Below are 26,589 nucleotides of genomic sequence, written 5' to 3'. Positions count from 1 at the left end.
ACAGCAGGGGAAACAGCAGGGAAACAGCAGGGAAAACAGCAGGTAAACAGCAGGTAAACAGCAGGGAAAACAGCAGGTAAACAGCAGGGAAAACAGCAGGGAAAACAGCAGGTAAACAGCAGGGAAACAGCAGGGAAACAGCAGGTAAACAGCAGGGAAACAGCAGGTAAACAGCAGGGTAAACAGCAGGGAAACAGCAGGTAAACAGCAGGGGAAACAGCAGGGAAAACAGCAGGGAAAACAGCAGGTAAACAGCAGGGGAAACAGCAGGTAAACAGCAGGGAAAACAGCAGGGAAAACAGCAGGTAAACAGCAGGTAAACAGCAGGTAAACAGCAGGGAAAACAGCAGGGAAAACAGCAGGTAAACAGCAGGTAAACAGCAGGTAAAACAGCAGGTAAACAGCAGGGGAAACAGCAGGTAAACAGCAGGCGGAAACAGCAGGTAAACAGCAGGGGAAACAGCAGGTAAACAGCAGGTAAACAGCAGGGAAAACAGCAGGTAAACAGCAGGGAAACAGCAGGGAAACAGCAGGTAAAACAGCAGGTAAACAGCAGGGAAACAGCAGGTAAACAGCAGGTAAACAGCAGGTAAACAGCAGGGGAAACAGCAGGTAAACAGCAGGGGAAACAGCAGGGAAACAGCAGGTAAACAGCAGGTAAACAGCAGGGAAAACAGCAGGGGAAACAGCAGAGGAAACAGCAGGGAAACAGCAGGTAAACAGCAGGTAAACAGCAGGGAAAACAGCAGGGGAAACAGCAGAGGAAACAGCAGGGGAAACAGCAGGGAAACAGCAGGTAAACAGCAGGTAAACAGCAGGGAAAACAGCAGGGGAAACAGCAGAGGAAACAGCAGGGGAAACAGAATGGGAAACAGCAGGGGAAACAGAATGGGAAACAGCAGGGGAAACATCAGGGGAAACAGCAGGGGAAACAGCAGGGAAACAGCAGGGGATGGGTGCAACAGGCCCAGGGTTATGTATTCTACAGTATCATGGGTCATGTTAGGCCCAGGGTTATGTAGCCTACAGTATCATGGGTCATGTTAGGCCCAGGGTTATGTAGCCTACAGTATCATGGGTCATGTTAGGCCCAGGGTTATGTAGCCTACGGTATCATGGGTCATGTTAGGCCCAGGGTTATGTAGCCTACAGTATCATGGGTCATGTTAGGTCCAGGGTTATGTAGCCTACAGTATCATGGGTCATGTTAGGCCCAGGGTTATGTAGCCTACAGTATCATGGGTCATGTTAGTCCCAGGGTTATGTAGCCTACAGTATCATGGGTCATGTTAGTCCCAGGGTTATGTAGTCTACGGTATCATGGGTCATGTTAGGCCCAGGGTTATGTAGTCTACGGTATCATGGGTCATGTTAGGCCCAGGGTTATGTAGCCTACGGTATCATGGGTCATGTTAGGCCCAGGGTTATGTAGTCTACGGTATCATGGGTCATGTTAGGCCCAGGGTTATGTAGTCTACGGTATCATGGGTCATGTTAGGCCCAGGGTTATGTAGCCTACAGTATCATGGGTCATGTTAGGCCCAGGGTTATGTAGCCTACAGTATCATGGGTCATGTTAGGCCCAGGGTTATGTAGTCTACGGTATCATGGGTCATGTTAGGCCCAGGGTTATGTAGCCTACAGTATCATGGGTCATGTTAGGCCCAGGGTTATGTAGCCTACAGTATCATGGGTCATGTACATGAATAAATACAGTAGCCTTTTTACAGTTTCTGTCTCTATTGATGTGCGTGTGTGTGTGTGTGTGTGTGTGTGTGTGTGTGTGTGTGTGTTCGTTCGTGCGTGAGAGAGCCGTTGTTTGTTTATGTCTGTCTGATCTGTGTGTGTGTGTGTGTGTGTGTGTGTGTGTGTGTGTGTGTGTGTGTGTGTGTGTGTGTGTGTGTGTGTGTGTGTGTGTGTGTGTGTGTGTGTGTGTGTGTGTGTGTGTGTGTGTGTGTGTGTGTGTGTGTGTGTGTGTGTGTGTGTGTGTGTGAACTCGTGTGTGTGTGTGTGTGTGTCTGTGTGTGTGTGTGTGTGTGTGTGTGTGTGTGTGTGTGTGTGTGTGTGTGTGTGTGTGTGTGTGTGTGTGTGTGTGTGTGTGTGTGTGTGTGTGTGTGTGTGTGTGTCTAAACCAGTGTGTGTTTGTGTCTGAACAATTGTGTGTGTGTGAATTAAAGCCTAAGAACTCAGAGAGAGGAGCTATGCACCCAAACAGACCCCTCCACGCCCACTGCACCCACCCCCAGTTCCCATGGCTCTGATCCCTCTCCCGGTGACTTCCCTCCGGGCCTCGCTCACTGCTGTATTAACCTAATCCCGCTGGGCTTTCACCCGGTCCAGCACAGAGGCTTACACAAAGCACCAGCCAGGCCCTTTTTCCAGCCCACAGACTCACCCGCCAAGACCAACCGGCCTCGGCCAGGGCCGAGCGCTTAGGGGACATTGTGGGGCTGGATGGAGGCCAGAGGGGGGATGGGGAAGAGGTTAGGGGTGCCGGACGTGGCGGGGGTTGGGCCTTGTTACAGCCCTGTCAGCAGGTTTAGGGGCAGAGAGGGTTTTATCAATGGTCCAGACAATGGAAGCCCTGGTCTGTGTATATCCTACAGTACGCTAGACAGGTCAGGCTATTCATCGTCAGCTCTGGTTGGAACAGCGGTGTGTATCCTAACCTGGGGCTAACCTGAGGGTGTTGGGGATGTATGGGGATATGGATTATTGTACTGGAATGTTGAGGGAGCTAGCACACAAGCATTTCACTGCACCTTTTATACCTTTTATTATGCCGACTGTGTACGTTACCAATACAGTCTGATTTGTATTCCTTCCTTTAGGTGATCACAAAATGATAGTGAGTAGGGAAATAGGAAAGGAAGGAAATGTGGTAGACAAGGTTTGAATCCAGGGGCACAACAAGACTGTTTAGCACACTGAGCTAAAATTTGTGTTTTGGACCTCTGGAAAGGTTACTCACCACACAAGTGTGATTCACTGAACCACCACTACTGAACGATGGAAGGAAGGAAGGAAAGATGGAAGGAGAGAAGGAAGGATGGAAGGCTGGATAGATATAAGGAAAGAAGGAAGGAAGCCTTTAGAGGCCTTGCTTAGGGCCTGTGTGCTTGCTCTAGCTCAGGGGTAAGCAACCCTGTTCCTGGAGTGCTGCAGGTACTGCAGGGTAGTGTTCCAGCTTGACACCACACCTGGCCAACTGAGCTAATTGGTCAGTTCAGTGATGGCCTAACTTCAATACACCTGATCTTCCAGGCTGGTTAAATCAAAAATATAAGGTGGCACTCCAGGAGCAGTGTTGCCTACCCTTACTATAGCTAGTTGTACAGTAGCTAAAAGACTTCAGGAATTGACTAGTTTAGGCATTCATAAGTCACTGTTATTCAAAACTCAATGAGTGGCCTATATTTCAATGGCTGAAATGATCAATGAGCTTATATGTTCCATTGATATTTGAAGTGTGATTTGGATTGGTCATAATGTGTTACCATGTCATAACTAAACAGCTTTCTGTCTGCGAGAGATGCTGTTTGCACGGTTGAAGGAATTTTGTAGCCTACAAGACTGACAATTATGCGAGGACTCACCATCCATGATATCAATATTATGGTTTTAACCATGTTTGGATGATATAGAGCCCTCAAACTCAACTCTGTACCTCAAAGCTAGTTCCACTGCATTTTTTCATTGTTTTCCTCTAACGAGGGACTGATTTAGACCTGGGACACCAGGTGTGTGCAATTAATGATCAGGTGGAACAGAAAACCTGCAGGCCCCGGACCTCGTGGGTAAGAGTTCAATACCCCTGGTAGAGCGTTTGATGTGGTATGTCAGTTGAACTAAGCTCATGGGGCATTTATAAAATGTATTCAAGAAATGTAATTAATTAAAGTCCAAAAATGGATGTACCCTTTAAAACCCTAAACAGTATCTTAAATAACGAAATTGTTGCAAGCCCAGGTAGACAAGAGCAGTCATACATGTAACGTTAGACCAACCAAATATATGCTCTTTCACTGCCACCTAGTGGTAGGGTGGTATAACTGCTGATTCTGTTATTCATATGCACAGCTCGGCTATACATTTTATCACAGAAGGTTCGGTTGTTTAGCTATCGAGAAGAGATGTCCAGAGAATTCGGCCATGCAGCCACTTTGTACATGTTAAACAGGTAATGGCTTAGGGTCAACATAATTAGAATCTCAAACTACTATTAAAAGCTCATGCATTTTCACTATACACATTATACACACAAATAAAATGATTGCATAGCAAATATAAATTCAGAGATGTTTTAACAACTTTATTTTTCATAAGATTATAAAGTGATTTTATAGTACACAAATCCCGATAAGACTTTTTACTCTGATACATCCAAAGTGAAAAGCAAAAACATTGTTGGCACTCCAAATGATCTCTGACCTTGTATTATACTGGCATATCAATCATACTATTTCATTTCATATGATCTTGTCAAAAAGGCTATTTTGGTACTTACCAGCTGGACATATTTGTAAAAAATGATATTTTGGTAGCTACTAGCTAGACATATTTGACCATTCCAGAACAAAACCTCAGATTTTTCATTAAGCATGACGTTGAAGAGTACGGTACAATTCATATGTTCTACATCTGCATTGCTTGCTCTATGAGTTTTTTGTATAAGGACTGTGTGACATCTACAGATATAAAAAGAGCTTTATAAATACATTAGATTGATTGAAAAAGTATGCAATCATTATTGTAAATCACTCGGATAGGAGCGTCTGCTAAATAACTAAAATGTAAATTTCGAAAATTACGATGCCCTTTTAGTGTAAGAGCTGTTTGAAAAGACCGCCTGAAATTCCAGCCTGTTTTGGTGCGACAGCATTTAAACACAGGAAAAACACTTTCTGAAAACTCTGTTTTTCCCGTGTTTTATATCATACAGCTGATGAAACTAACACTGTAAAAATGTGAAGAAATGTGATCAGTGTTATTTCCTGATAGTTGCTGGTTGAAAATGCAACACAGGACCTTCTAATCAGCAGGTTTGCATGGGTGGGAGTTTCGACTTTCCATGGTGACATCATGCGATACATTTTTTAATAGACCAACAGCAAAATGTTCCAATCCTCTCTTCCAATAACAGCTAGTTTTGAGTTTTCCCCTCCCCACTCAGACCACACCCACTGTCCTAGCTAAAGTCTTGCTTGAGAAATTGCTCTTTGCTAAGAAGCTACTTGTTTTAATTGAATACAATCACAGTAAAATACTTATTTGTCATTATGCATAGCGTTGAAATGCGTTGATTGATGTTTTCACAATTAAAACTGTTTTTTTTTCAGTAAAGATTGGTTTCACAATTATTGATTCAGTACATGGGAAGGTGTACAGTCTGATCATTTGAATAAACATTACAGAGCAACATGGCAATTCCCTCTGTAGACAGTGTCTACATTCTATGATCAAGCTAGCAAAATATAGCAAAGATTTAAGACTTTCATATGAACGCATTGTGCTTGCAACGCTAGGGTTGTGGGTTGGATTCCCACGGGGGACCAGTTGGGGGGAAACAGTATGAAAATGTATGTACTCGCTATCTGTAAGTCGCTCTGGATAAGGGCATCTGCTAAATGACTCACATGTCATGAGAAAGCAGCAACAGCAGTTTGTCCACCAATCAAGTTCATACAACCTCATATTCTTTATATTGTCATTAATATCACAGTGTGTTTGTGTATGGTCGTGAGCTGTGTGTGTAAATTAATGTGTTCCATGTGTGTGTACATGAGGTGTGTGTACACGAGGTGTTTGTGCGCACATGACCCAGCCGTCACAGGGTCACAGGTCACTGCACTCAGAGAAGGACCTCTCCCTCTTCTCCCTGGCTGTGACGAAGTTGAGCAGGTCGATGGCCGTCACCACACCAAACACCATCTGCTTCAGGCTGGGGGAGCCGTCCGTCAAGTCTGAGAGTAGGAGAGAGGGAAGGATAGAGAGGGTGGCATTAGCTCCCTCCTACAGCCTTCATTGGACCAGGGAAGGGTGGGGTTATGGTTGGTTGCAGGCCCAAATCAATGTTGGGACCAAACAACTGAGGACTTTGAGACTGGCACATACAGTACATTCGTAAAGTACTCAGCCTCCTTGACTTTTTCCACATTTTGTTACGTTACAGCCTAATTCTAAAATGGATTAAATCGTTTTTTCCCCCCTCATCAATCTACACACAATACCCCATAATGACAAAGCAAAAACAGGGTTTTTAGAAATGTTTGCTAAGAATGTGTTTTTTTTAAATCACATTTACATAAATATTCAGACCCTTTAAATATTCAGACCCTTCCCCAAATACTTTGTTGAAACACATTTGGCAGTGATTACAGCCTTGAGTCTTCTTGGGTATGACGCTACAAGCTTGGCACACCTGTATTTGGGGAGTTTCTCCCATTCTTCTCTACAGATCCTCTCAAGCTCTGTCAGGTTGGATGGGGAGCATCGCTGCAAAGCTATTTTCAGGTCTCTCCAGAGATGTTCAATCAGGTTCAAGTCCGGGCTCTGGCTGGGCCACTTGAGGACATTCTTAGACTTATCCGGAAGCTACTCCTGCATTGTCTTGGCTGTGTGCTTAGGGTCGTTGTCCTGTTGGAAGGTGAACCTTCGCCCCAGTCCGAGGTCCTGAATGCTCTGGAGCAGGTTTTCATCAAGGATCTCTGTGTACTTTGCGCCGTTCATCTTTCTCTCGATCCCAGTCCCTGCGCTGAAAAACATCCCCACAGCATGATGCTGCCACCACCATGCTTCACCTTAGGGATGGTGCCAGGTTTCCTCCAGACGTGAGACTTGGCATTCAGGCCAAAGAGTTCAACCTTGGTTTCATCAGACCAGAGAATCTTGTTTCGCAAACTCCAAGCGGGCTATCTCATGCCTTTTACTGAAGAGTGGCTTCCGTCTGGCCACTCTACCATAAAGGCCTGATTGGTAGAGTGCTGCTGAGATGGCTGTCCTTCTGGAAGGTTCTCCCATTTCCACAGAGAAACTCTGGAGCTCTGTTAGAGTGACCATCAGGTTCTTGGTTATCTCCCTGGCAAGGCTCAGTTTAGCCGTGCGTCCAGGTCTAGGAAGAGTCTTGGTGGTTCCAAACTTCTTCCATTTAAGAATGGTGCAGACATTTTTTGGTAGCCTTACCCAGATCTGTGCCTCGACACAATCCTGTCTCGGAGCTCTACGGACAATTCCTTCAACCTCATGGCTTGGTTTTTGCTCTGATGTGCACTGTCAAATGTGGGACCTTACAAAGAGACAGGTGTGTGTCATTCCAAATCATGTGGACTCCAATCAAGTTGTAGAACATCTCAAAGATGATCAATGGAAACAGGATGGACCTGTGCTCAATTTCGAGTCTCATAGCAAAGGTTCTAAATACTTTTTATAAATGTGCTAAGATTTCTTGAAACCGGTTTTCAGTTTTCAGTCATTATGAGATAGTGTGTAGATTGATGAGAACTTTTATTCATTTAATCCATTTTAGAATAAGGTTGTAACGTAACAAAATGTGGAAAAAGTCAAGAGGTCTGAATACTTTCCGAATGCACTGTATACCAGTTACATGCACACAGCAGACATTAAACCAGGCTGGTTTATAATGGGTTCAGACCAGCCACCTTACCACCTTGTTACTGCCCTCAGAAAAGGTCAATGAACCTTCACTCCTCTTATTGCAACATGTTCTCCACCATTATAGCAGGCAGAAAGACTTACATTGGATCTGTTCGTGTACCACCAGGGCAAAATGGTCCGTCTCCAGGATACGAGACAGCTTCCCCAGGTTATCAGTCAAACGGATCTGAGAATTAGATGAGACGGGAGGTTATCAGTCAGACGGATCTGAGAATTAGATGAGACAGGAGGTTATCAGTCAAACGGATCTGAGAATTAGATGAGACGGGAGGTTATCAGTCAAACGGATCTGAGAATTAGATGAGACGGGAGGTTATCAGTCAAACGGATCTGAGAATTAGATGAGACGGGAGGTTATCAGTCAAACGGATCTGAGAATTAGATGAGACGGGAGGTTATCAGTCAAACGGATCTGAGAATTAGATGAGACGGGAGGTTATCAGTCAAACGGATCTGAGAATTAGATGAGACAGGAGGTTATCAGTCAAACGGATCTGAGAATTAGATGAGACGGGAGGTTATCAGTCAAACGGATCTGAGAATTAGATGAGACGGGAGGTTATCAGTCAAACGGATCTGAGAATTAGATGAGACGGGAGGTTATCAGTCAAACGGATCTGAGAATTAGATGAGACAGGAGGTTATCAGTCAAACGGATCTGAGAATTAGATGAGACGGGAGGTTATCAGTCAAACGGATCTGAGAATTAGATGAGACAGGAGGTTATCAGTCAGACGTAAGATAGAGAGGACCGTTTCATCATATAAACAAACATTGGTGGTTTCAGTGTGTGTGAGACCTATTTACAATACTTACAGAAAAAGTGTGTGCTTGCGAACACGTGTGTGACTGACCTGTTTGAACTGGTTGTAGATCACCTTGTTGACTGGGTCTGAGGGTTTAATCTTCCCAGCCAGCACAGAGGCCAGCATGTTCCCCAAAGTAACCATTCCTAGGACCAGCCTACACACTCACACACACACACACTGTTATTTTAGCAGCAGAACAACACTAACCCATGGATTATGTCACCAGAACAGTTGAATTACTTGAATCAGATGGTCAGTGTCCAGAAGTGAAACATGGGTTTACAACATTTACAAATCAACAATACTAATGAATTGAATTCCAGGGTTATTTCAATGGAAGATATCTTCAGATTCTCTACAATAATTTAATTTCTTCACCATGAACTAGTAAGCGACACAAAGATAATGGATATGTCCCAAATGGCACCCTATTCCCTACATGGTCAACATTAGTGGCCTATGAAGGGAATAGGGTGCCATTTGGGATACAGATCTGGTTAATGAAAGAGGCAGGAGATGAGACAGTGAAGGAGGACACCCACCCAGCCTCGTCCACTACAGGGGCCTGGTCAAAGCCTTTCTCCTTCAGGATCTTGATGGTCTTCTGACAGCTGACCGTGGGCAGGACAGTCAGAGGGGCAGAGAGGTTCAACCCCTGCAGCTTCAGGTTCCACCACCTGGGGAGGGAGGGAGAGAGAGAGAGAGAAATAGACAACCAATTAAATAAATAAAAACAAAATACAACCTTTAAAAGGCACAATATACAGAAATCACCCCACAATTGCCTGGTTGCTAAAATTCTACAATATACGCCTGATATCAGTTTGTGACAAAACAAGCAATGTGCAAAATCATTGTACCATCTAAACCGCTGTGAAACATATTTTCAATTAACAAAATATATAGTATTTAACTGTTTAAAGCTGGTGTACCAAACCGAAAGTAAAAAGACGCAAAACTACACTTAAGGACAGGAAGCACAGAAATAGCACATAGAACGGATCTACTACTTCTTAGACTTGCTTCCAATTAGAATGACAGATCTATAACTCACATTTCTATGTGAGTTCGGTCAGGTCGCCCATTGAGCTTCATATTGCACTTTTAAGAGAAAACTACAAACAAATAGACAATGGAGCACTAGATGAAGACATGCTCAGAGACACAGACATACAGTGGGGGAAAAAAGTATTTGAGCCCCTGCTGATTTTGTACATTTTCCCACTTACAAAGAAATGATCAGTCTATAATTTTAATGGTAGGTTTATTTGAACAGTGGGAGACAGAATAACAACAAAAAAATCCAGAAAAACGCATGTCAAAAATGTTATAAAATGATTTGCATTTTAATGAGGGTAATAAGTATTTGACCCCTCTGCAAAACATGACTTAGTACTTGGTGGCAAAACCCTTGTTGGCAATCACAGAGGTCAGACGTTTCTTGTAGTTGGCCACCAGGTTTGCACACATCTCAGGAGGGATTTTGTCCCACTCCTCTTTGCAGATCTTCTCCAAGTCATTAAGGTTTCGAGGCTGACGTTTGGCAACTTGAACCTTCAGCTCACTCCACAGATTTTCTATGGGATTAAGGTCTGGAGACTGGCTAGGCCACTCCAGGACCTTAATGTGCTTCTTCTTGAGCCACTCCTTTGTTGCCTTGGCCGTGTGTTTTGGGTCATTGTCATGCTGGAATACCCATCCACGACCCATTTTCAATGCCCTGGCTGAGGGAAGGAGGTTCTCACCCAAGATTTGACGGTACATGGCCCTGTCCATTGTCCCTTTGATGCAGTGAAGTTGTCCTGTCCCCTTAGCAGAAAAACACCCCCAAAGCATAATGTTTCCACCTCCATGTTTGACGGTGGGGATGGTGTTCTTGGGGTCATAGGCAGCATTCCTCCTCCTCCAAACACGGCGAGTTGAGTTGATGCCAAAGAGCTCCATTTTGGTCTCATCTGACCACAACACTTTCACCAGTTGTCCTCTGAGTCATTCAGATGTTCATTGGCAAACTTCAGACGGGCATGTATATGTATTCTTGAGCAGGGGGACCTTGCGGGCGCTGCAGAATTTCAGTCCTTCACGGCGTAGTGTGTTACCAATTGTTTTCTTGGTGACTATGGTCCCAGCTGCCTTGAGATCATTGACAAGATCCTCCCGTGTAGTTCTGGGATGATTCCTCACCGTTCTCATGATCATTGCAACTCCACGAGGTGAGATCTTGCATGGTGCCCCAGGCCGAGGGAGATTGACAGTTCTTTTGTGTTTCTTCCATTTGCGAATAATCGCACCAAATGTTGTCACCTTCTCACCAAGCTGCTTGGCGATGGTCTTGTAGCCCATTCCAGCCTTGTGTAGGTCTACAATCTTGTCCCTGACATCCTTGGAGAGCTCTTTGGTCTTGGCCATGGTGGAGAGTTTGGAATCTGATTGATTGATTGCTTCTTTGGACAAGTGTCTTTTTTACAGGTAACAAGCTGCGGTTAGGAGCACTCCCTTTAAGACTGTGCTCCTAATCTCAGCTCGTTACCTGTATAAAAGACACCTGGGAGCCAGACATTTTTCTGATTGAGAGGGGGTCAAATACTTATTTCCCTCATTAAAATGCAAATCAATTTATAACATTTTTGACATGCGTTTTTCTGGATATTTTTGTTGTTATTCTGTCTCTCACTGTTCAAATAAACCTACCATTAAAATTATAGACTGGTCATTTCAGACCCACCAGGATTTATTTAAAGACACAGACCCACCAGGGTTTATTCAGACCCACCAGGATTTATTTAAAGACACAGACCCACTAGGGTTTATTCAGACCCACCAATATTTATTTAGAGACACAGACCCACCAGGGTTCATTCAGACCCACCAGGGTTTGTTCAGACCCACCAGGGTTTATTCAGAGACACCAGGGTTTGTTCAGAGACACAGACCCACCAGGGTTTGTTCAGAGACACAGACCCAGCAGGGTTTGTTCAGAGACACAGACCCACCAGGATTTGTTCAGACCCACAAACCCACCAGGGTTTGTTCAGAGACACAGACCCACCAGGGTTTGTTCAGAGACACAGACCCACCAGGATTTGTTCAGACCCAGCAGGGTTTGTTCAGAGACACAGACCCACCAGGATTTGTTCAGAAACACAGACCCACCAGGGTTTGTTCAGAGACACAGACCCACCAGGGTTTGTTCAGAGACACAGACCCACAAGAGGTTTATTCAGAGACACAGACCCACCAGGGTTTGTTCAGAGACACAGACCCACCAGGATTTGTTCAGAGACACAGACCCACCAGGGTTTGTTCAGAGACACAGACCCACCAGGGTTTGTTCAGAGACACAGACCCACAAGAGGTTTATTCAGAGACACAGACCCACCAGGGTTTGTTCAGACCTACCAGGGTTTGTTTACCATGATGTCTGACTCCTTCAGGAAGCCTTTCTGGAACATCCACTTGTCACTCAGGAACTTGGTCCTGGAAAAAAAGAGAAGAGTCGTTATTGGTTACTTCATCCACTAGGAACAGCTGTTAATGGTTCAGATTAAAGAGAAGGGTTATTGGTTACTTCATCCACTAGGAACAGCTGTTAATGGTTCAGATTAAAGAGAAGGGTTGTTGGTTACTTCATCCACTAGGAACAGCTGTTAATGGTTCAGATTAAAGAGAAGGGTTGTTGGTTACTTCATCCACTAGGAACAGCTGTTAATGGTTCAGATTAAAGAGAAGGGTTGTTGGTTACTTCATCCTCTAGGAACAGCTGTTAATGGTTCAGATTAAAGAGAAGGGTTGTTGGTTACTTCATCCTCTAGGAACAGCTGTTAATGGTTCAGATTAAAGAGGGGGTCATGAATCAGCGATACCCACATGAGGCAACAGCTGCAATATTCAGACATGGCCACAAGGGGTCAGGCTAAACTAAACGCTGACAGATCATTAGATTCACTATAGGACTACAGTATATTACAGTCATAATATAACAGTATATTCTAGACCCTGGTTCCTCACATGTAGTTGCGGATGGAGTCTGGCAGGATGACCACACATCGCTGGCCCTCCTTCAGGTCCTTGGCCACCCTCACCGCCGCTGCCACGGCCGTGCCCGAGCTGCCACCTGGCACAGGGGACAAGAGACGGGCACACTGGTTGGCATGATGACTCGTGGGCAGGTCAACCCACAAATCAGAACATGTCATAGGTGGCGTTCTAGGTGGTCTTTATTGAAGTGGGAATGTGCAGATATCCCAGTCCCTGGAGAACACGGCCATAGAGTCCACACTGGTGACAGTGAGATGAGTGACAGAGAGACAGAACGGTGAAAAACGTACCACACAGCAAGCCCTCGTCTCTGACCAGCATACGGGACATGTTGAAGGACTCCTCATCGTTAGACTTGTACCAGCTATCCACCACCTACAGGTAGACACACACTGGTGAGGTAGTGGGTGGGTGTGTGTGTGTGTGTGTGTGTGTGTGTGTGTTGTGGTGTGGTGTGGTGTGGTGTGGTGTGGTGTGGTGTGGTGTGGTGTGGTGTGGTGTGGTGTGGTGTGGTGTGGTGTGGTGTGGTGTGGTGTGGTGTGGTGTGGTGTGGTGTGGTGTGGTGTGGTGTGGTGTGGTGTGTGTGTGTGTGTGTGTGTGTGTGTGTGTGTGTGTGTGTGTGTGTGTGTGTGTCCATCTGACTCACTGATCTGTCCAGTACAGTGGGGATGAAGTCATATCCGATGCCCTCCACCTCGTACTGGGTCTTGTCTGTCTTGTTCAACTCCTCTGGTTCAGCCAGGATGGAGCCTTCAGGGTCCACACCGATGATCTGACCACACACAGACAGAACCACACCAGACCCGACAGAACCACACCAGACCAGACAGAACCACACCAGACAGAACCACACCACACAAGACCAGACAGAACCACACCACACAAGACCAGACAGAACCACACCAGACCAGACAGAACCACACCAGACAGAACCACACCAGACCAGACAGAACCACACCAGACAGAACCACACCAGACCAGACAGAACCACACCAGACCAGACAGAACCACACCAGACCAGACAGAACCACACACCACGCCAGACACAAGTTAACACCCAGTAAGGACAGCCATAGCCTCTGATCAGAACCAGAACCGTTTCTATTCAGTCATGTTGAAGTAGTGAATGTGAAGATTGAAGTTGAGACTGATTCTATTTGTACGGATCTTTCCATACTTGAATAGGAATTTCAATTGAACTGTCCCCAACCCTAGTCAGATGGCACCTGGGGATGGGAATTGATTCCAGGTGGACAGAGCTCACTCACCTTGATGTTGGGGCACCTCTCCTTCAGTTTGCGGGCAATGCCAGTGATGGTGCCGCCTGTGCCAGCGCTTGCCACCAGCATGTCCACTTTCCCTGCCAGGTCACAGATGTGGAGGGTGTCAGGTTAGCTCATATGTGAGGGCTACAAGCCCACACAACTGCTCAGACAATGCTTTGCTGTTGACCAAAACCACCAGTTAAACCTTATTCAGACACACACGCTTGTTTAACAGCGATTCTCAGCTAGTGGATGACGACGAGGTTCTGAATGGGTCGCGGGTGTCTGAGTAAAAAAAAGAAGTGTTTTTTAATATATATTTTTTTATTACTTATTCTATGAAAAAAATACTCCAGTCTGAACCTAAACCAGGTAGAAAGTGTGTAGAAATAATGAACTTACATTTCTAAATAACTTCCTCTCAACAATTTTTCTTCAATCACAGTATTTTGAGAGAGAGAGAGAGAGAAGCGGGAGAGAGATAGAGAGCGAGAGAGAGAGCGGGAGAGAGATAGAGAATGCCAGCAAGACAAGAGAGAAGGAAAGAGAGAACAAGAGAGGGAGGAATAGAGGGAGGGAGCCGAGAGGAAGTCTGTCTCACCATCACACTGCTCCAGTATCTCCTCTGCTGTGGTGTCATAGTGGGCCAGGGGGTTACTAGGGTTACGGTACTGGTCCAGGATGTGAGAGTTGGGGATCTCGTTCTTCAGACGCCAAGCCACGCCCACGTGAGACTCTGGTGAATCGAAACGAGCGCTGGTGGGCGTACGGACGATCTCTGCGCCCAGGGCTCTCAAAACATCCACCTGGGTGCATGCAAACACAGACAGGCAGCGTTTTCATGATCATTTGTGCAGATTTCACAATCAAATAGGTCCTGTCAAATTCCCAGAGGGGAGATTGATGAGGCAGCATACAGCAGTCTTACCTTCTCCATGCTCATCTTCTCAGGCATGACAATGATACAGCGGTAACCCTTCACAGCTGCAGCCAGGGCCAGACCGATACCTGTCACACACACACACACACACACACACACACACACACACACACACACACACACACACACACACACACACACACACACACACACAGGTATTAATCAGTGAATCTACTACTAGTGAGACACATTCCTATTCATTTACTGAGGTAACACACACACAGTTACCTGTATTCCCTGAGGTGGGCTCTATGATGGTGTCTCCTGGTTTGAGATGTCCTGCCCTCTCTGCATCCTCCACCATACGCAGACTGATCCTATCCTTCACACTGCCGCCCGCGTTGAAGTACTCACACTTGGCCACTGCACAGAGACAAAACAGAATGGTACACACTGTATTACCACACTGGATCACACACACACACACACACACACACACACACACACACAGATGAAAATGTTTTTAATTCTGAATTAAAATACCACCTTGTCTGAAAACATCTGATAATGTAACCAGACCTGGGTCAAACATGTTCATTTCATTTAGTTTAGAGTTTGCACTTTTGGAGCTATTCCATTGTACCATAAAATGTATGAAGCACAAGTGGGGTCATTTTCTGTGCAAAAGTCCAAAGCCAACAATATAATTAAACTGTTACATTGGATACAACATAATTGTCAATAAATCCCAAATGGGATTATGGAGTCAAGCATGAAGAATTCTACAAAGAAGTCAGCTGAACACAGACGCCCCAAAGTAAATCCAATTCACATGACTTCTTAAGCCGACCAATGAAAAAGGTTTTGACTGCCTGTGTTCTATGTCTGCCTCAACAGAAAGAGACATGGATGGGGAAGACAGCCTTGAATACTGTCTGAACAGTATTCTCTGGACTATGTCTAACTGGTAGATAATGCAAGGTTCAAGGACATGTTATATCATGGTGGCACGAATAAATTGGTAACTCTCCGTGAGAAAAGTGCACAAACAAGGCTGAAACATTGAGAGGGAAACATTTACACCCATGTAGCAAGTTAAGGTTTCTCCATTCATCTCAAAAGGGAAATGAGAAAAGACTCCCTGATAAACTCACAGATTTCACACTTGAGGCCGAAGGTCTTGGGGATCTTGTTCATGCGCACCAGCGGGGTGTCACCGATCCTCCGGAGGATGTCGGTGAGGATTTTAGGAGCTTTGGTCCTGGAAGAAGGGAGTTTAGATGTCACTGACTAACTCATTGACGTTGATGAATGATCAATGCTCATACCACATTGACATGAATCTGACTAAAAGATGGATAATAGAACAAAGTGGAAATGAGTAGAGGAGGAGACAGGTGGAAGGAATAACATAAAAGGTTACCAGTCTTACTGTTGAGGGTTACCTGTCTTACTGTTGAGGGTTACCAGTCTTACTGTTGAGGGTTACCTGTCTTACTGTTGAGGGTTACCAGTCTTACTGTTGAGGGTTACCTGTCTTACTGTTGAGGGTTACCAGTCTTACTGTTGAGGGTTACCTGTCTTACTGTTGAGGGTTACCAGTCTTACTGTTGAGGGTTACCTGTCTTACTGTTGAGGGTTACCAGTCTTACTGTTGAGGGTTACCAGTCTTACTGTTGAGGGTTACCTGTCTTACTTTTGAGGGGCGGGGTTACCTGTCTTACTGTTGAGGGTTACCAGTCTTACTGTTGAGGGTTACCTGTCTTACTGTTGAGGGTTACCAGTCTTACTATTGAGGGTTACCAGTCTTACTGTTGAGGGTTACCAGTCTTACTGTTGAGGGTTACCTGTCTTACTGTTGAGGGTTACCTGTCTTACTGTTGAGGGTTAGGGTTACCAGTCTTACTGTTGAGGGTTACCAGTCTTACTGTTGAGGGTTACCTGTCTTACTGTTGAGGGTTACCAGTCTTACTGTTGAGGGTTACCTGTCTTACTGTTGAGGGTTAGGGTTACCAGTCTTACTGTTGAGGGTTACCTGTCTTACTGTTGAGGGTTACCAGTCTTACTGTTGAGGGTTACCAGTCTTACTGTTGAGGGTTACCAGTCTTACTGTTGAGGGTTACCTGTCTTACTTTTGAGGGGCGGGGTTACCTGTCTTACTGTTGAGGGTTACCAGTCTTACTGTTGAGGGTTACCTGTCTTACTGTTGAGGGTTACCAGTCTTACTATTGAGGGTTACCTGTCTTACTGTTGGGGGTTACCAGTCTTACTGTTGAGGGTTACCAGTCTTACTGTTGAGGGTTACCTGTCTTACTGTTGGGGGTTACCTGTCTTACTGTTGAGGGGCGGGGTTACCTGTCTTACTGTTGAGGGTTACCAGTCTTACTGTTGAGGGTTACCTGTCTTACTGTTGAGGGTTACCAGTCTTACTATTGAGGGTTACCTGTCTTACTGTTGGGGGTTACCTGTCTTACTGTTGAGGGGCGGGGTTACCTGTCTTACTGTTGAGGGTTACCAGTCTTACTGTTGAGGGTTACCAGTCTTACTATTGAGGGTTACCTGTCTTACTGTTGGGGGTTACCAGTCTTACTGTTGAGGGTTACCAGTCTTACTGTTGAGGGTTACCTGTCTTACTGTTGAGGGTTACCAGTCTTACTGTTGAGGGTTACCAGTCTTACTGTTGAGGGTTACCTGTCTTACTGTTGAGGGTTACCAGTCTTACTGTTGAGGGTTACCTGTCTTACTGTTGAGGGTTACCAGTCTTACTGTTGAGGGTTACCTGTCTTACTGTTGAGGGTTACCAGTCTTACTGTTGAGGGTTACCAGTCTTACTGTTGAGGGTTACCAGTCTTACTGTTGAGGGTTACCTGTCTTACTTTTGAGGGGCGGGGTTACCTGTCTTACTGTTGAGGGTTACCAGTCTTACTGTTGAGGGTTACCTGTCTTACTGTTGAGGGGCGGGGTTACCTGTCTTACTGTTGAGGGTTACCAGTCTTACTGTTGAGGGTTACCTGTCTTACTGTTGAGGGTTACCAGTCTTACTATTGAGGGTTACCAGTCTTACTGTTGAGGGTTACCAGTCTTACTGTTGAGGGTTACCTGTCTTACTGTTGAGGGTTACCTGTCTTACTGTTGAGGGTTAGGGTTACCAGTCTTACTGTTGAGGGTTACCAGTCTTACTGTTGAGGGTTACCTGTCTTACTGTTGAGGGTTACCAGTCTTACTGTTGAGGGTTACCTGTCTTACTGTTGAGGGTTAGGGTTACCAGTCTTACTGTTGAGGGTTACCTGTCTTACTGTTGAGGGTTACCAGTCTTACTGTTGAGGGTTACCAGTCTTACTGTTGAGGGTTACCAGTCTTACTGTTGAGGGTTACCTGTCTTACTTTTGAGGGGCGGGGTTACCTGTCTTACTGTTGAGGGTTACCAGTCTTACTGTTGAGGGTTACCTGTCTTACTGTTGAGGGTTACCAGTCTTACTATTGAGGGTTACCTGTCTTACTGTTGGGGGTTACCAGTCTTACTGTTGAGGGTTACCAGTCTTACTGTTGAGGGTTACCTGTCTTACTGTTGGGGGTTACCTGTCTTACTGTTGAGGGGCGGGGTTACCTGTCTTACTGTTGAGGGTTACCAGTCTTACTGTTGAGGGTTACCTGTCTTACTGTTGAGGGTTACCAGTCTTACTATTGAGGGTTACCTGTCTTACTGTTGGGGGTTACCTGTCTTACTGTTGAGGGGCGGGGTTACCTGTCTTACTGTTGAGGGTTACCAGTCTTACTGTTGAGGGTTACCAGTCTTACTATTGAGGGTTACCTGTCTTACTGTTGGGGGTTACCAGTCTTACTGTTGAGGGTTACCAGTCTTACTGTTGAGGGTTACCTGTCTTACTGTTGAGGGTTACCAGTCTTACTGTTGAGGGTTACCAGTCTTACTGTTGAGGGTTACCTGTCTTACTGTTGAGGGTTACCAGTCTTACTGTTGAGGGTTACCTGTCTTACTGTTGAGGGTTACCAGTCTTACTGTTGAGGGTTACCTGTCTTACTGTTGAGGGTTACCAGTCTTACTGTTGAGGGTTACCAGTCTTACTGTTGAGGGTTACCAGTCTTACTGTTGAGGGTTACCTGTCTTACTTTTGAGGGGCGGGGTTACCTGTCTTACTGTTGAGGGTTACCAGTCTTACTGTTGAGGGTTACCTGTCTTACTGTTGAGGGGCGGGGTTACCTGTCTTACTGTTGAGGGTTACCAGTCTTACTGTTGAGGGTTACCAGTCTTACTGTTGAGGGTTACCAGTCTTACTATTGAGGGTTACCTGTCTTACTGTTGGGGGTTACCAGTCTTACTGTTGAGGGTTACCAGTCTTACTGTTGAGGGTTAATGTTTAGGGTTACCAGTCTTACTGTTGAGGGTTAATGTTTAGGGTTACCAGTCTTACTGTTGAGGGTTACCAGTCTTACTGTTGAGGGTTAATGTTTAGGGTTACCAGTCTTACTGTTGAGGGTTACCAGTCTTACTGTTGAGGGTTACCAGTCTTACTATTGAGGGTTACCTGTCTTACTGTTGGGGGTTACCTGTCTTACTGTTGGGGGTTACCTGTCTTACTGTTGAGGGTTACCAGTCTTACTGTTGAGGGTTACCAGTCTTACTGTTGAGGGTTACCAGTCTTACTGTTGAGGGTTAATGTTTAGGGTTACCTGTCTTACTGTTGAGGGTTACCAGTCTTACTGTTGAGGGTTACCAGTCTTACTGTTGAGGGTTACCAGTCTTACTGTTGAGGGTTAATGTTTAGGGTTACCAGTCTTACTGTTGAGGGTTAGGGTTACCAGTCTTACTGTTGAGGGTTAGGGTTACCTGTCTTCCTGTTGAGGGTGAGGGTTACCAGTCTTCCTGTTGAGGGTTAGGGTTACCAGTCTTACTGTTGAGGGTTACCAGTCTTACTGTTGAGGGTTACCAGTCTTACTGTTGAGGGTTACCAGTCTTACTGTTGAGGGTTAATGTTTAGGGTTACCAGTCTTACTGTTGAGGGTTACCAGTCTTACTGTTGAGGGTTAATGTTTAGGGTTACCAGTCTTACTGTTGAGGGTTACCAGTCTTACTGTTGAGGGTTAATGTTTAGGGTTACCAGTCTTACTGTTGAGGGTTACCAGTCTTACTGTTGAAGGTTAATGTTTAGGGTTACCAGTCTTACTGTTGAGGGTTACCAGTCTTACTGTTGAGGGTTACCAGTCTTACTGTTGAGGGTTAATGTTTAGGGTTACCAGTCTTACTGTTGAGGGTTAATGTTTAGGGTTACCAGTCTTACTGTTGAGGGTTACCAGTCTTACTGTTGAGGGTTAATGTTTAGGGTACCAGTCTTACTGTTGAGGGTTAATGTTTAGGGTTACCAGTCTTACTGTTGAGGGTTAGGGTTACCAGTCTTACTGTTGAGGGTTAATGTTTAGGGTTACCAGTCTTACTGTTGAGGGTTACCAGTCTTACTGTTGAGGGTTAATGTTTAGGGTTACCAGTCTTACTGTTGAGGGTTACCAGTCTTACTGTTGAGGGTTAATGTTTAGGGTTACCAGTCTTACTGTTGAGGGTTACCAGTCTTACTGTTGAGGGTTACCAGTCTTACTGTTGAGGGTTAATGTTTAGGGTACCAGTCTTACTGTTGAGGGTTAATGTTTAGGGTTACCAGTCTTACTGTTGAGGGTTAGGGTTACCAGTCTTACTGTTGAGGGTTAATGTTTAGGGTTACCAGTCTTACTGTTGAGGGTTACCAGTCTTACTGTTGAGGGTTAATGTTTAGGGTTACCAGTCTTACTGTTGAGGGTTAATGTTTAGGGTTACCAGTCTTACTGTTGAGGGTTAATGTTTAGGGTTACCAGTCTTACTGTTGAGGGTTAATGTTTAGGGTTACCAGTCTTACTGTTGAGGATGGGTGTGGGGGGAGTCGGCGTGGTTGCCCCCCAGTCTCCAGGTGCACCGGCTGGGCAGGTCGGGACGGATCCACTTCCTCTCCCCCACCGCCTGGATGGTTCCAGTCACGTTCTCCACCTGTAGCTTGTCTCTGACGCCCCCCTTGGTTGGGAGTTGTAACGGCCCTTCCTGGATCTTGGAGGATCCATTGGCATCCCCATTGCCGTTGGTGACGCGTAGCCTGGCAGCGTGCGGGCACACAGGGCCGATAGGACCCAGGACGCTGCTGTCTTTAAGGGAGGGGACCGCAGGCATGTCTCACCTAGGAAGGTAAATGGCACATGGGCTAGTAAATGGTACAGAGCCTCTGTCCTGCTTGTAAGCACAGATCTAGGATCAGATTCCCCTTACCCCAGTCCTATTTGTAACCGTTAGTGGGACAATAAGTGATCTGACCCTGTATCAGTGGTTTGGGACAACGTTTCAACACCATCTAGCAGTCTGAGGGACAGGAGCAGCAGAAGGCCACTCTTCAGAATGTTTGAGGGATTCGAGGAGCTGCTGCTGCTGTCTGTCTCATACTACACACTGCTGGACAGACTGACGACTTCAAACTAATTACAGTCAGGAAGCCATTAAGAACATTCCTGACAAAAATGACACAAAAAAATCTAAAAAGTTTGACCCCGAGAGGCCTAGTGAGGTGCATATTAACATGCACACCTGACACCACCATGCTGTATGTCCCTCTGAACAGTGGTACTGGGAGCCCCACCGTTCAGTTACAAATTACTCAGGCAGACGCAGTACCTCAACACGTTTGATGTTTAAGTCAGTGAACTTCCTCAGGTCAATGAAAAAAACAATCACTTAAAAAATGCGAAAGGCCAATTACGAAATTGCCTCCTATACCAGAGTTGCTAGGCGTGAGGCGCTACAATTGAAAGAAATATCCCTTGTTCAGAAAGGCTAATCATTAACGAGGTAATTGTGTGTGTCCAGCTAATTTGTCTTGCCTAAAGACCCAAGGTTATAGAAGACAACGTCCTGTCCCTAATGTATTAACAATACAACATACTGTCCCTAATGTATTAACAATACAACATACTGTCCCTAATGTATTAACAAGACAACATACTGTCCCTAATGTATTAACAAGACAACATACTGTCCCTAATGTATTAACAATACAACATACTGTCCCTAATGTATTAACAATACAACATACTGTCCCTAATGTATTAACAAGACAACATACTGTCCCTAATGTATTAACAAGACAACATACTGTCCCTAATGTATTAACAATACAACATACTGTCCCTAATGTATTAACAATACAACATACTGTCCCTAATGTATTAACAATACAACATACTGTCCCTAATGTATTAACAAGACAACATACTGTCCCTAATGTATTAACAAGACAACATACTGTCCCTAATGTATTAACAAGACAACATACTGTCCCTAATGTATTAACAATACAACATACTGTCCCTAATGTATTAACAAGACAACATACTGTCCCTAATGTATTAACAATACAACATACTGTCCCTAATGTATTAACAAGACAACATACTGTCCCTAATGTATTAACAATACAACATACTGTCCCTAATGTATTAACAAGACAACATACTGTCCCTAATGTATTAACAATACAACATACTGTCCCTAATGTATTAACAAGACAACATACTGTCCCTAATGTATTAACAAGACAACATACTGTCCCTAATGTATTAACAATACAACATACTGTCCCTAATGTATTAACAAGACAACATACTGTCCCTAATGTATTAACAATACAACATACTGTCCCTAATGTATTAACAAGACAACATACTGTCCCTAATGTATTAACAAGACAACATACTGTCCCTAATGTATTAACAATACAACATACTGTCCCTAATGTATTAACAAGACAACATACTGTCCCTAATGTATTAACAATACAACATACTGTCCCTAATGTATTAACAAGACAACATACTGTCCCTAATGTATTAACAATACAACATACTGTCCCTAATGTATTAACAAGACAACATACTGTCCCTAATGTATTAACAATACAACATACTGTCCCTAATGTATTAACAAGACAACATACTGTCCCTAATGTATTAACAAGACAACATACTGTCCCTAATGTATTAACAAGACAACATACTGTCCCTAATGTATTAACAAGACAACATACTGTCCCTAATGTATTAACAATACAACATACTGTCCCTAATGTATTAACAAGACAACATACTGTCCCTAATGTATTAACAATACAACATACTGTCCCTAATGTATTAACAAGACAACATACTGTCCCTAATGTATTAACAAGACAACATACTGTCCCTAATGTATTAACAATACAACATACTGTCCCTAATGTATTAACAATACAACATACTGTCCCTAATGTATTAACAATACAACATACTGTCCCTAATGTATTAACAAGACAACATACTGTCCCTAATGTATTAACAATACAACATACTGTCCCTAATGTATTAACAAGACAACATACTGTCCCTAATGTATTAACAATACAACATACTGTCCCTAATGTATTAACAATACAACATACTGTCCCTAATGTATTAACAATACAACATATTGTCCCTAATGTATTAACAATACAACATACTGTCCCTAATGTATTAACAATACAACATACTGTCCCTAATGTATTAACAATACAACATACTGTCCCTAATGTATTAACAAGACAACATACTGTCCCTAATGTATTAACAAGACAACATACTGTCCCTAATGTATTAACAATACAACATACTGTCCCTAATGTATTAACAATACAACATACTGTCCCTAATGTATTAACAATACAACATACTGTCCCTAATGTATTAACAAGACAACATACTGTCCCTAATGTATTAACAAGACAACATACTGTCCCTAATGTATTAACAATACAACATACTGTCCCTAATGTATTAACAAGACCTACTACTGTCCCTAATGTATTAACAATACAACATACTGTCCCTAATGTATTAACAAGACAACATACTGTCCCTAATGTATTAACAAGACAACATACTGTCCCTAATGTATTAACAAGACAACATACTGTCCCTAATGTATTAACAAGACAACATACTGTCCCTAATGTATTAACAATACAACATACTGTCCCTAATGTATTAACAAGACCTACTCCTGTCCCTAATGTATTAACAAGACAACATACTGTCCCTAATGTATTAACAAGACAACATACTGTTCCTAATGTATTAACAAGACAACATACTGTCCCTAATGTATTAACAAGACAACATACTGTTCCTAATGTATTAACAATACAACATACTGTCCCTAATGTATTAACAATACAACATACTGTCCCTAATGTATTAACAAGACCTACTCCTGTCCCTAATGTATTAACAATACAACATACTGTCCCTAATGTATTAACAAGACAACATACTGTCCCTAATGTATTAACAAGACAACATACTGTCCCTAATGTATTAACAATACAACATACTGTCCCTAATGTATTAACAAGACAACATACTGTCCCTAATGTATTAACAATACAACATACTGTCCCTAATGTATTAACATGACAACATACTGTCCCTAATGTATTAACAAGACAACATACTGTCCCTAATGTATTAACAATACAACATACTGTCCCTAATGTATTAACAAGACCTACTCCTGTCCCTAACGTGTTAAAATGGTACTAATTATTTGGATTCCCAGACAGAGAGTTCAGTCCATTTGGTTGCCCCTGTCTAATACTAATAGGCAGTGTACACTTCCAAGCAGCTGTTCAAATGGACCTCTTTCTGAACTGCACTGAAGACACAAACCTCGCCTGAGTGGCTTGATACCAAATGACCAGCACACAATAAACCCACCGGAGAGCATTGTGTCCTTAGGAAACCAACATATGGTTGGAGACAGAGAGAGACCAAAGGAAACGTTCCCTCTGAGCCAGCGCATTTCTTAATGGACCTACTACTGCTGGTCATGCTACTTCTGTTACAGCGTCTGTCTAACTACTGCTACGGCAGATATGGGAGCAGAGGTTTGAGTGTTCCTTGGGTGAGTTCATTTGCAATCTGATCCCCCTTGCAGACAGGTTCACTGAGTGGCAATGAGGCTGAGTTGAGGCTGAAATGTTCAGAGGGCTGTGTTAAGTCACAGCTGGCCTTGGGTGTGTAACCAAACCAGTTGAGCAGACACCCTCCAGACCCAACCCACCGGTTAGAACACTTTTACTACATGAGATAAACTGCCTTTGGAGCTTCTCTCAACAGATATTCTCAATACTTTCTACCAAAAAGTATGTTATTTTTTAAATCTCTTTCAGAATTCCCAAAAGTAGTGGAATTAAAAGATAGCTTGCGATGATATATAGCCTGGCTAAAAACACGGGTAAATAACAGAAAGGACAGTATTTACAACCCCATAATAATACATATAACTGCCCTAAAAAGACAATGTCCAATAACCTCTATCATAACTATTCAGAGCCATCAAGCCCATAGCGGATTAAACTCCATGGTGAAGGAAGTTTCTGACGACTCCACCAGAGTGGAGCAGAGATCAGGCTTTGTGGAATCGAGCTCTGACTAGATTGGCTCTGCCTCTGAATAGTTATGACAGGCATTATTGGGCAATGTCTTTTTAGGGCCATACTAGAAACATGTTTTAGTCAGCTCTCAGGGCCATGGCACAAGAGTGCACTCAACTATGGCAAATTGTGGTGGGCAAAATGAACTAAGGGTGCAGCTCAAATTCATTGCCTGCAGCCCTCAGTCACCAGAACAGAAAGAGACAACAAATGTGATGGAGGATTCACAGGTCAATTCATTCAATAGTGCAAATTATAACTTTATTTCTCAACACAAAGCGATCTTGTACTCAGGTAACTGATGATAGACAGTAGGACCCAGAAATAGTCCCGTATGGTGGGTCAAAGGCAGATGTTTGTGTGTGCATTTTAGCTAACCCAAACCCGTTTCCTAAATGTACCCTAATTCTCCTAACCTACTGTAATACGAAAAGTCAAATCTGACGTAATTTGACAAACGTTGGATCTCTTCTAGCCATATGGTCGGGGGTTTATGGACACCCGGAAATAAACCATGTGCTTGTTTAAAACACGAACTGTCATTGTAATAACCCACCTCTTTACTATTATTTAGATTGCCATGACTCAGTAGGTACAGCATAATTATAAAACTATACAAGGACACGGAACTTTATTTCGATGAATGGAACATAAAAAAAAATTGCATAAAAAAATAGCACTAACATCATCATGCAAGTGATCGATCAGTTTGAACTTACCTATGTATCTGATGATCTGGGAATCTGGAGAGGTAAAGAATCTTCCTCCGGCGATAGAAAGAAACTTTTACAACAGTGAGATAATAAAGAGGACTATCAGCGCGAGGAGGTTGGCCAATCGTTGGGGAAGAATGCATGTTTAGGGCGCACTTTGATTGGCTGCAGCGAGGGAGTCTATTTCTGCCCCTTCTCCAATGAGAGATGCAGATTTGGTGAAACGTTGGGGGAAACAAGCCAGTACATGGCGAAAACGTTTAGAAGTCTAACAGGGATCTATTTCTATTCATTTCCAAAAAGCAGAGAACCTTTTCAAATGTTATTTTCAGAAACATCGGAACCTATACGCCACTCGCGCATCCCATGTGCCATTCAATGCCTTAACGTGCCATTCACGCATGGTTTATGGTCGTAAAGACGTTTTTTTTAGGTCTATTCTTTGAGGACTTTATTTTATTTTTCCAACTGGTGATCTTGGTTGGCCAATGTAATTTCCATGGAGTTGTTCATCCTTTCGTAACCATGAAACAAAATCCGGATGGATACATTTGGGTACATGATGGTCATAACATTTGCGGAGTTCAAAACAACTGGGTACTCGGAAAAATCAAGACGTCAGTGATCTTCATGTCGGAGCGCTAGAAAGAGGCTGGCGTTCCCGAGTTTGATCAATTC

General features: G+C 43.9%; 1 protein-coding gene and 1 long non-coding RNA gene across 3 annotated transcripts; both read right to left on the bottom strand.

The window, feature by feature from the left end:
• Positions 1 to 4,287: 4,287 nt before the first annotated feature.
• LOC106562750 (cystathionine beta-synthase) lies at positions 4,288 to 26,157 on the bottom strand. 2 transcript variants are annotated; one of them, XM_045698222.1, is made up of 15 exons: positions 25,918 to 26,157; positions 20,570 to 20,881; positions 15,821 to 15,927; positions 14,955 to 15,089; positions 14,715 to 14,794; positions 14,388 to 14,592; positions 13,790 to 13,881; positions 13,168 to 13,293; positions 12,812 to 12,896; positions 12,492 to 12,597; positions 11,883 to 11,960; positions 9,026 to 9,160; positions 8,529 to 8,637; positions 7,756 to 7,840; positions 4,288 to 5,963 (listed from the first exon to the last, which is right to left on the bottom strand). In XM_045698222.1, the coding sequence occupies exons 2-15, from the start codon at positions 20,872 to 20,874 to the stop codon at positions 5,836 to 5,838; spliced, it is 1,776 nt and encodes a 591-aa protein (XP_045554178.1). In that variant the 5' UTR covers positions 20,875 to 20,881; positions 25,918 to 26,157; the 3' UTR covers positions 4,288 to 5,835. The 2 variants fall into 2 exon arrangements, with proteins under 2 accessions (XP_045554178.1, XP_045554179.1); XM_045698223.1 differs by lacking the exons at positions 4,288 to 5,963; positions 7,756 to 7,840 and adding an exon at positions 7,917 to 8,373.
• LOC123727906 (uncharacterized) lies at positions 16,721 to 18,615 on the bottom strand. Its single transcript, XR_006759858.1, has 3 exons — positions 18,566 to 18,615; positions 17,976 to 18,223; positions 16,721 to 16,971 (listed from the first exon to the last, which is right to left on the bottom strand). It is a non-coding gene; the product is annotated as an uncharacterized lncRNA (long non-coding RNA).
• Positions 26,158 to 26,589: the final 432 nt, after the last annotated feature.

This window comes from Salmo salar, chromosome ssa16 (genome assembly GCF_905237065.1).
Source record: "Salmo salar chromosome ssa16, Ssal_v3.1, whole genome shotgun sequence".
In the NCBI taxonomy this organism is placed as follows: domain Eukaryota; kingdom Metazoa; phylum Chordata; class Actinopteri; order Salmoniformes; family Salmonidae; genus Salmo; species Salmo salar.
This window is presented reverse-complemented; position numbering and strand designations above follow the sequence as displayed.

Bases quoted from the DNA above. Each gene is read 5' to 3' on its own strand.
- LOC106562750 (XM_045698222.1), bottom strand. From the start codon at position 20,874: ATGCCTGCGGTCCCCTCCCTTAAAGACAGCAGCGTCCTGGGTCCTATC. The intron at 15,928-20,569 runs GTAAGACTGGTA...CCCTTCTTCCAG, and splicing joins CCCCACACCCATCCTCAACA to GACCAAAGCTCCTAAAATCC. The intron at 12,897-13,167 runs GTGAGTCAGATG...GTCTACCTGTAG, and splicing joins CCACTGTACTGGACAGATCA to GTGGTGGATAGCTGGTACAA.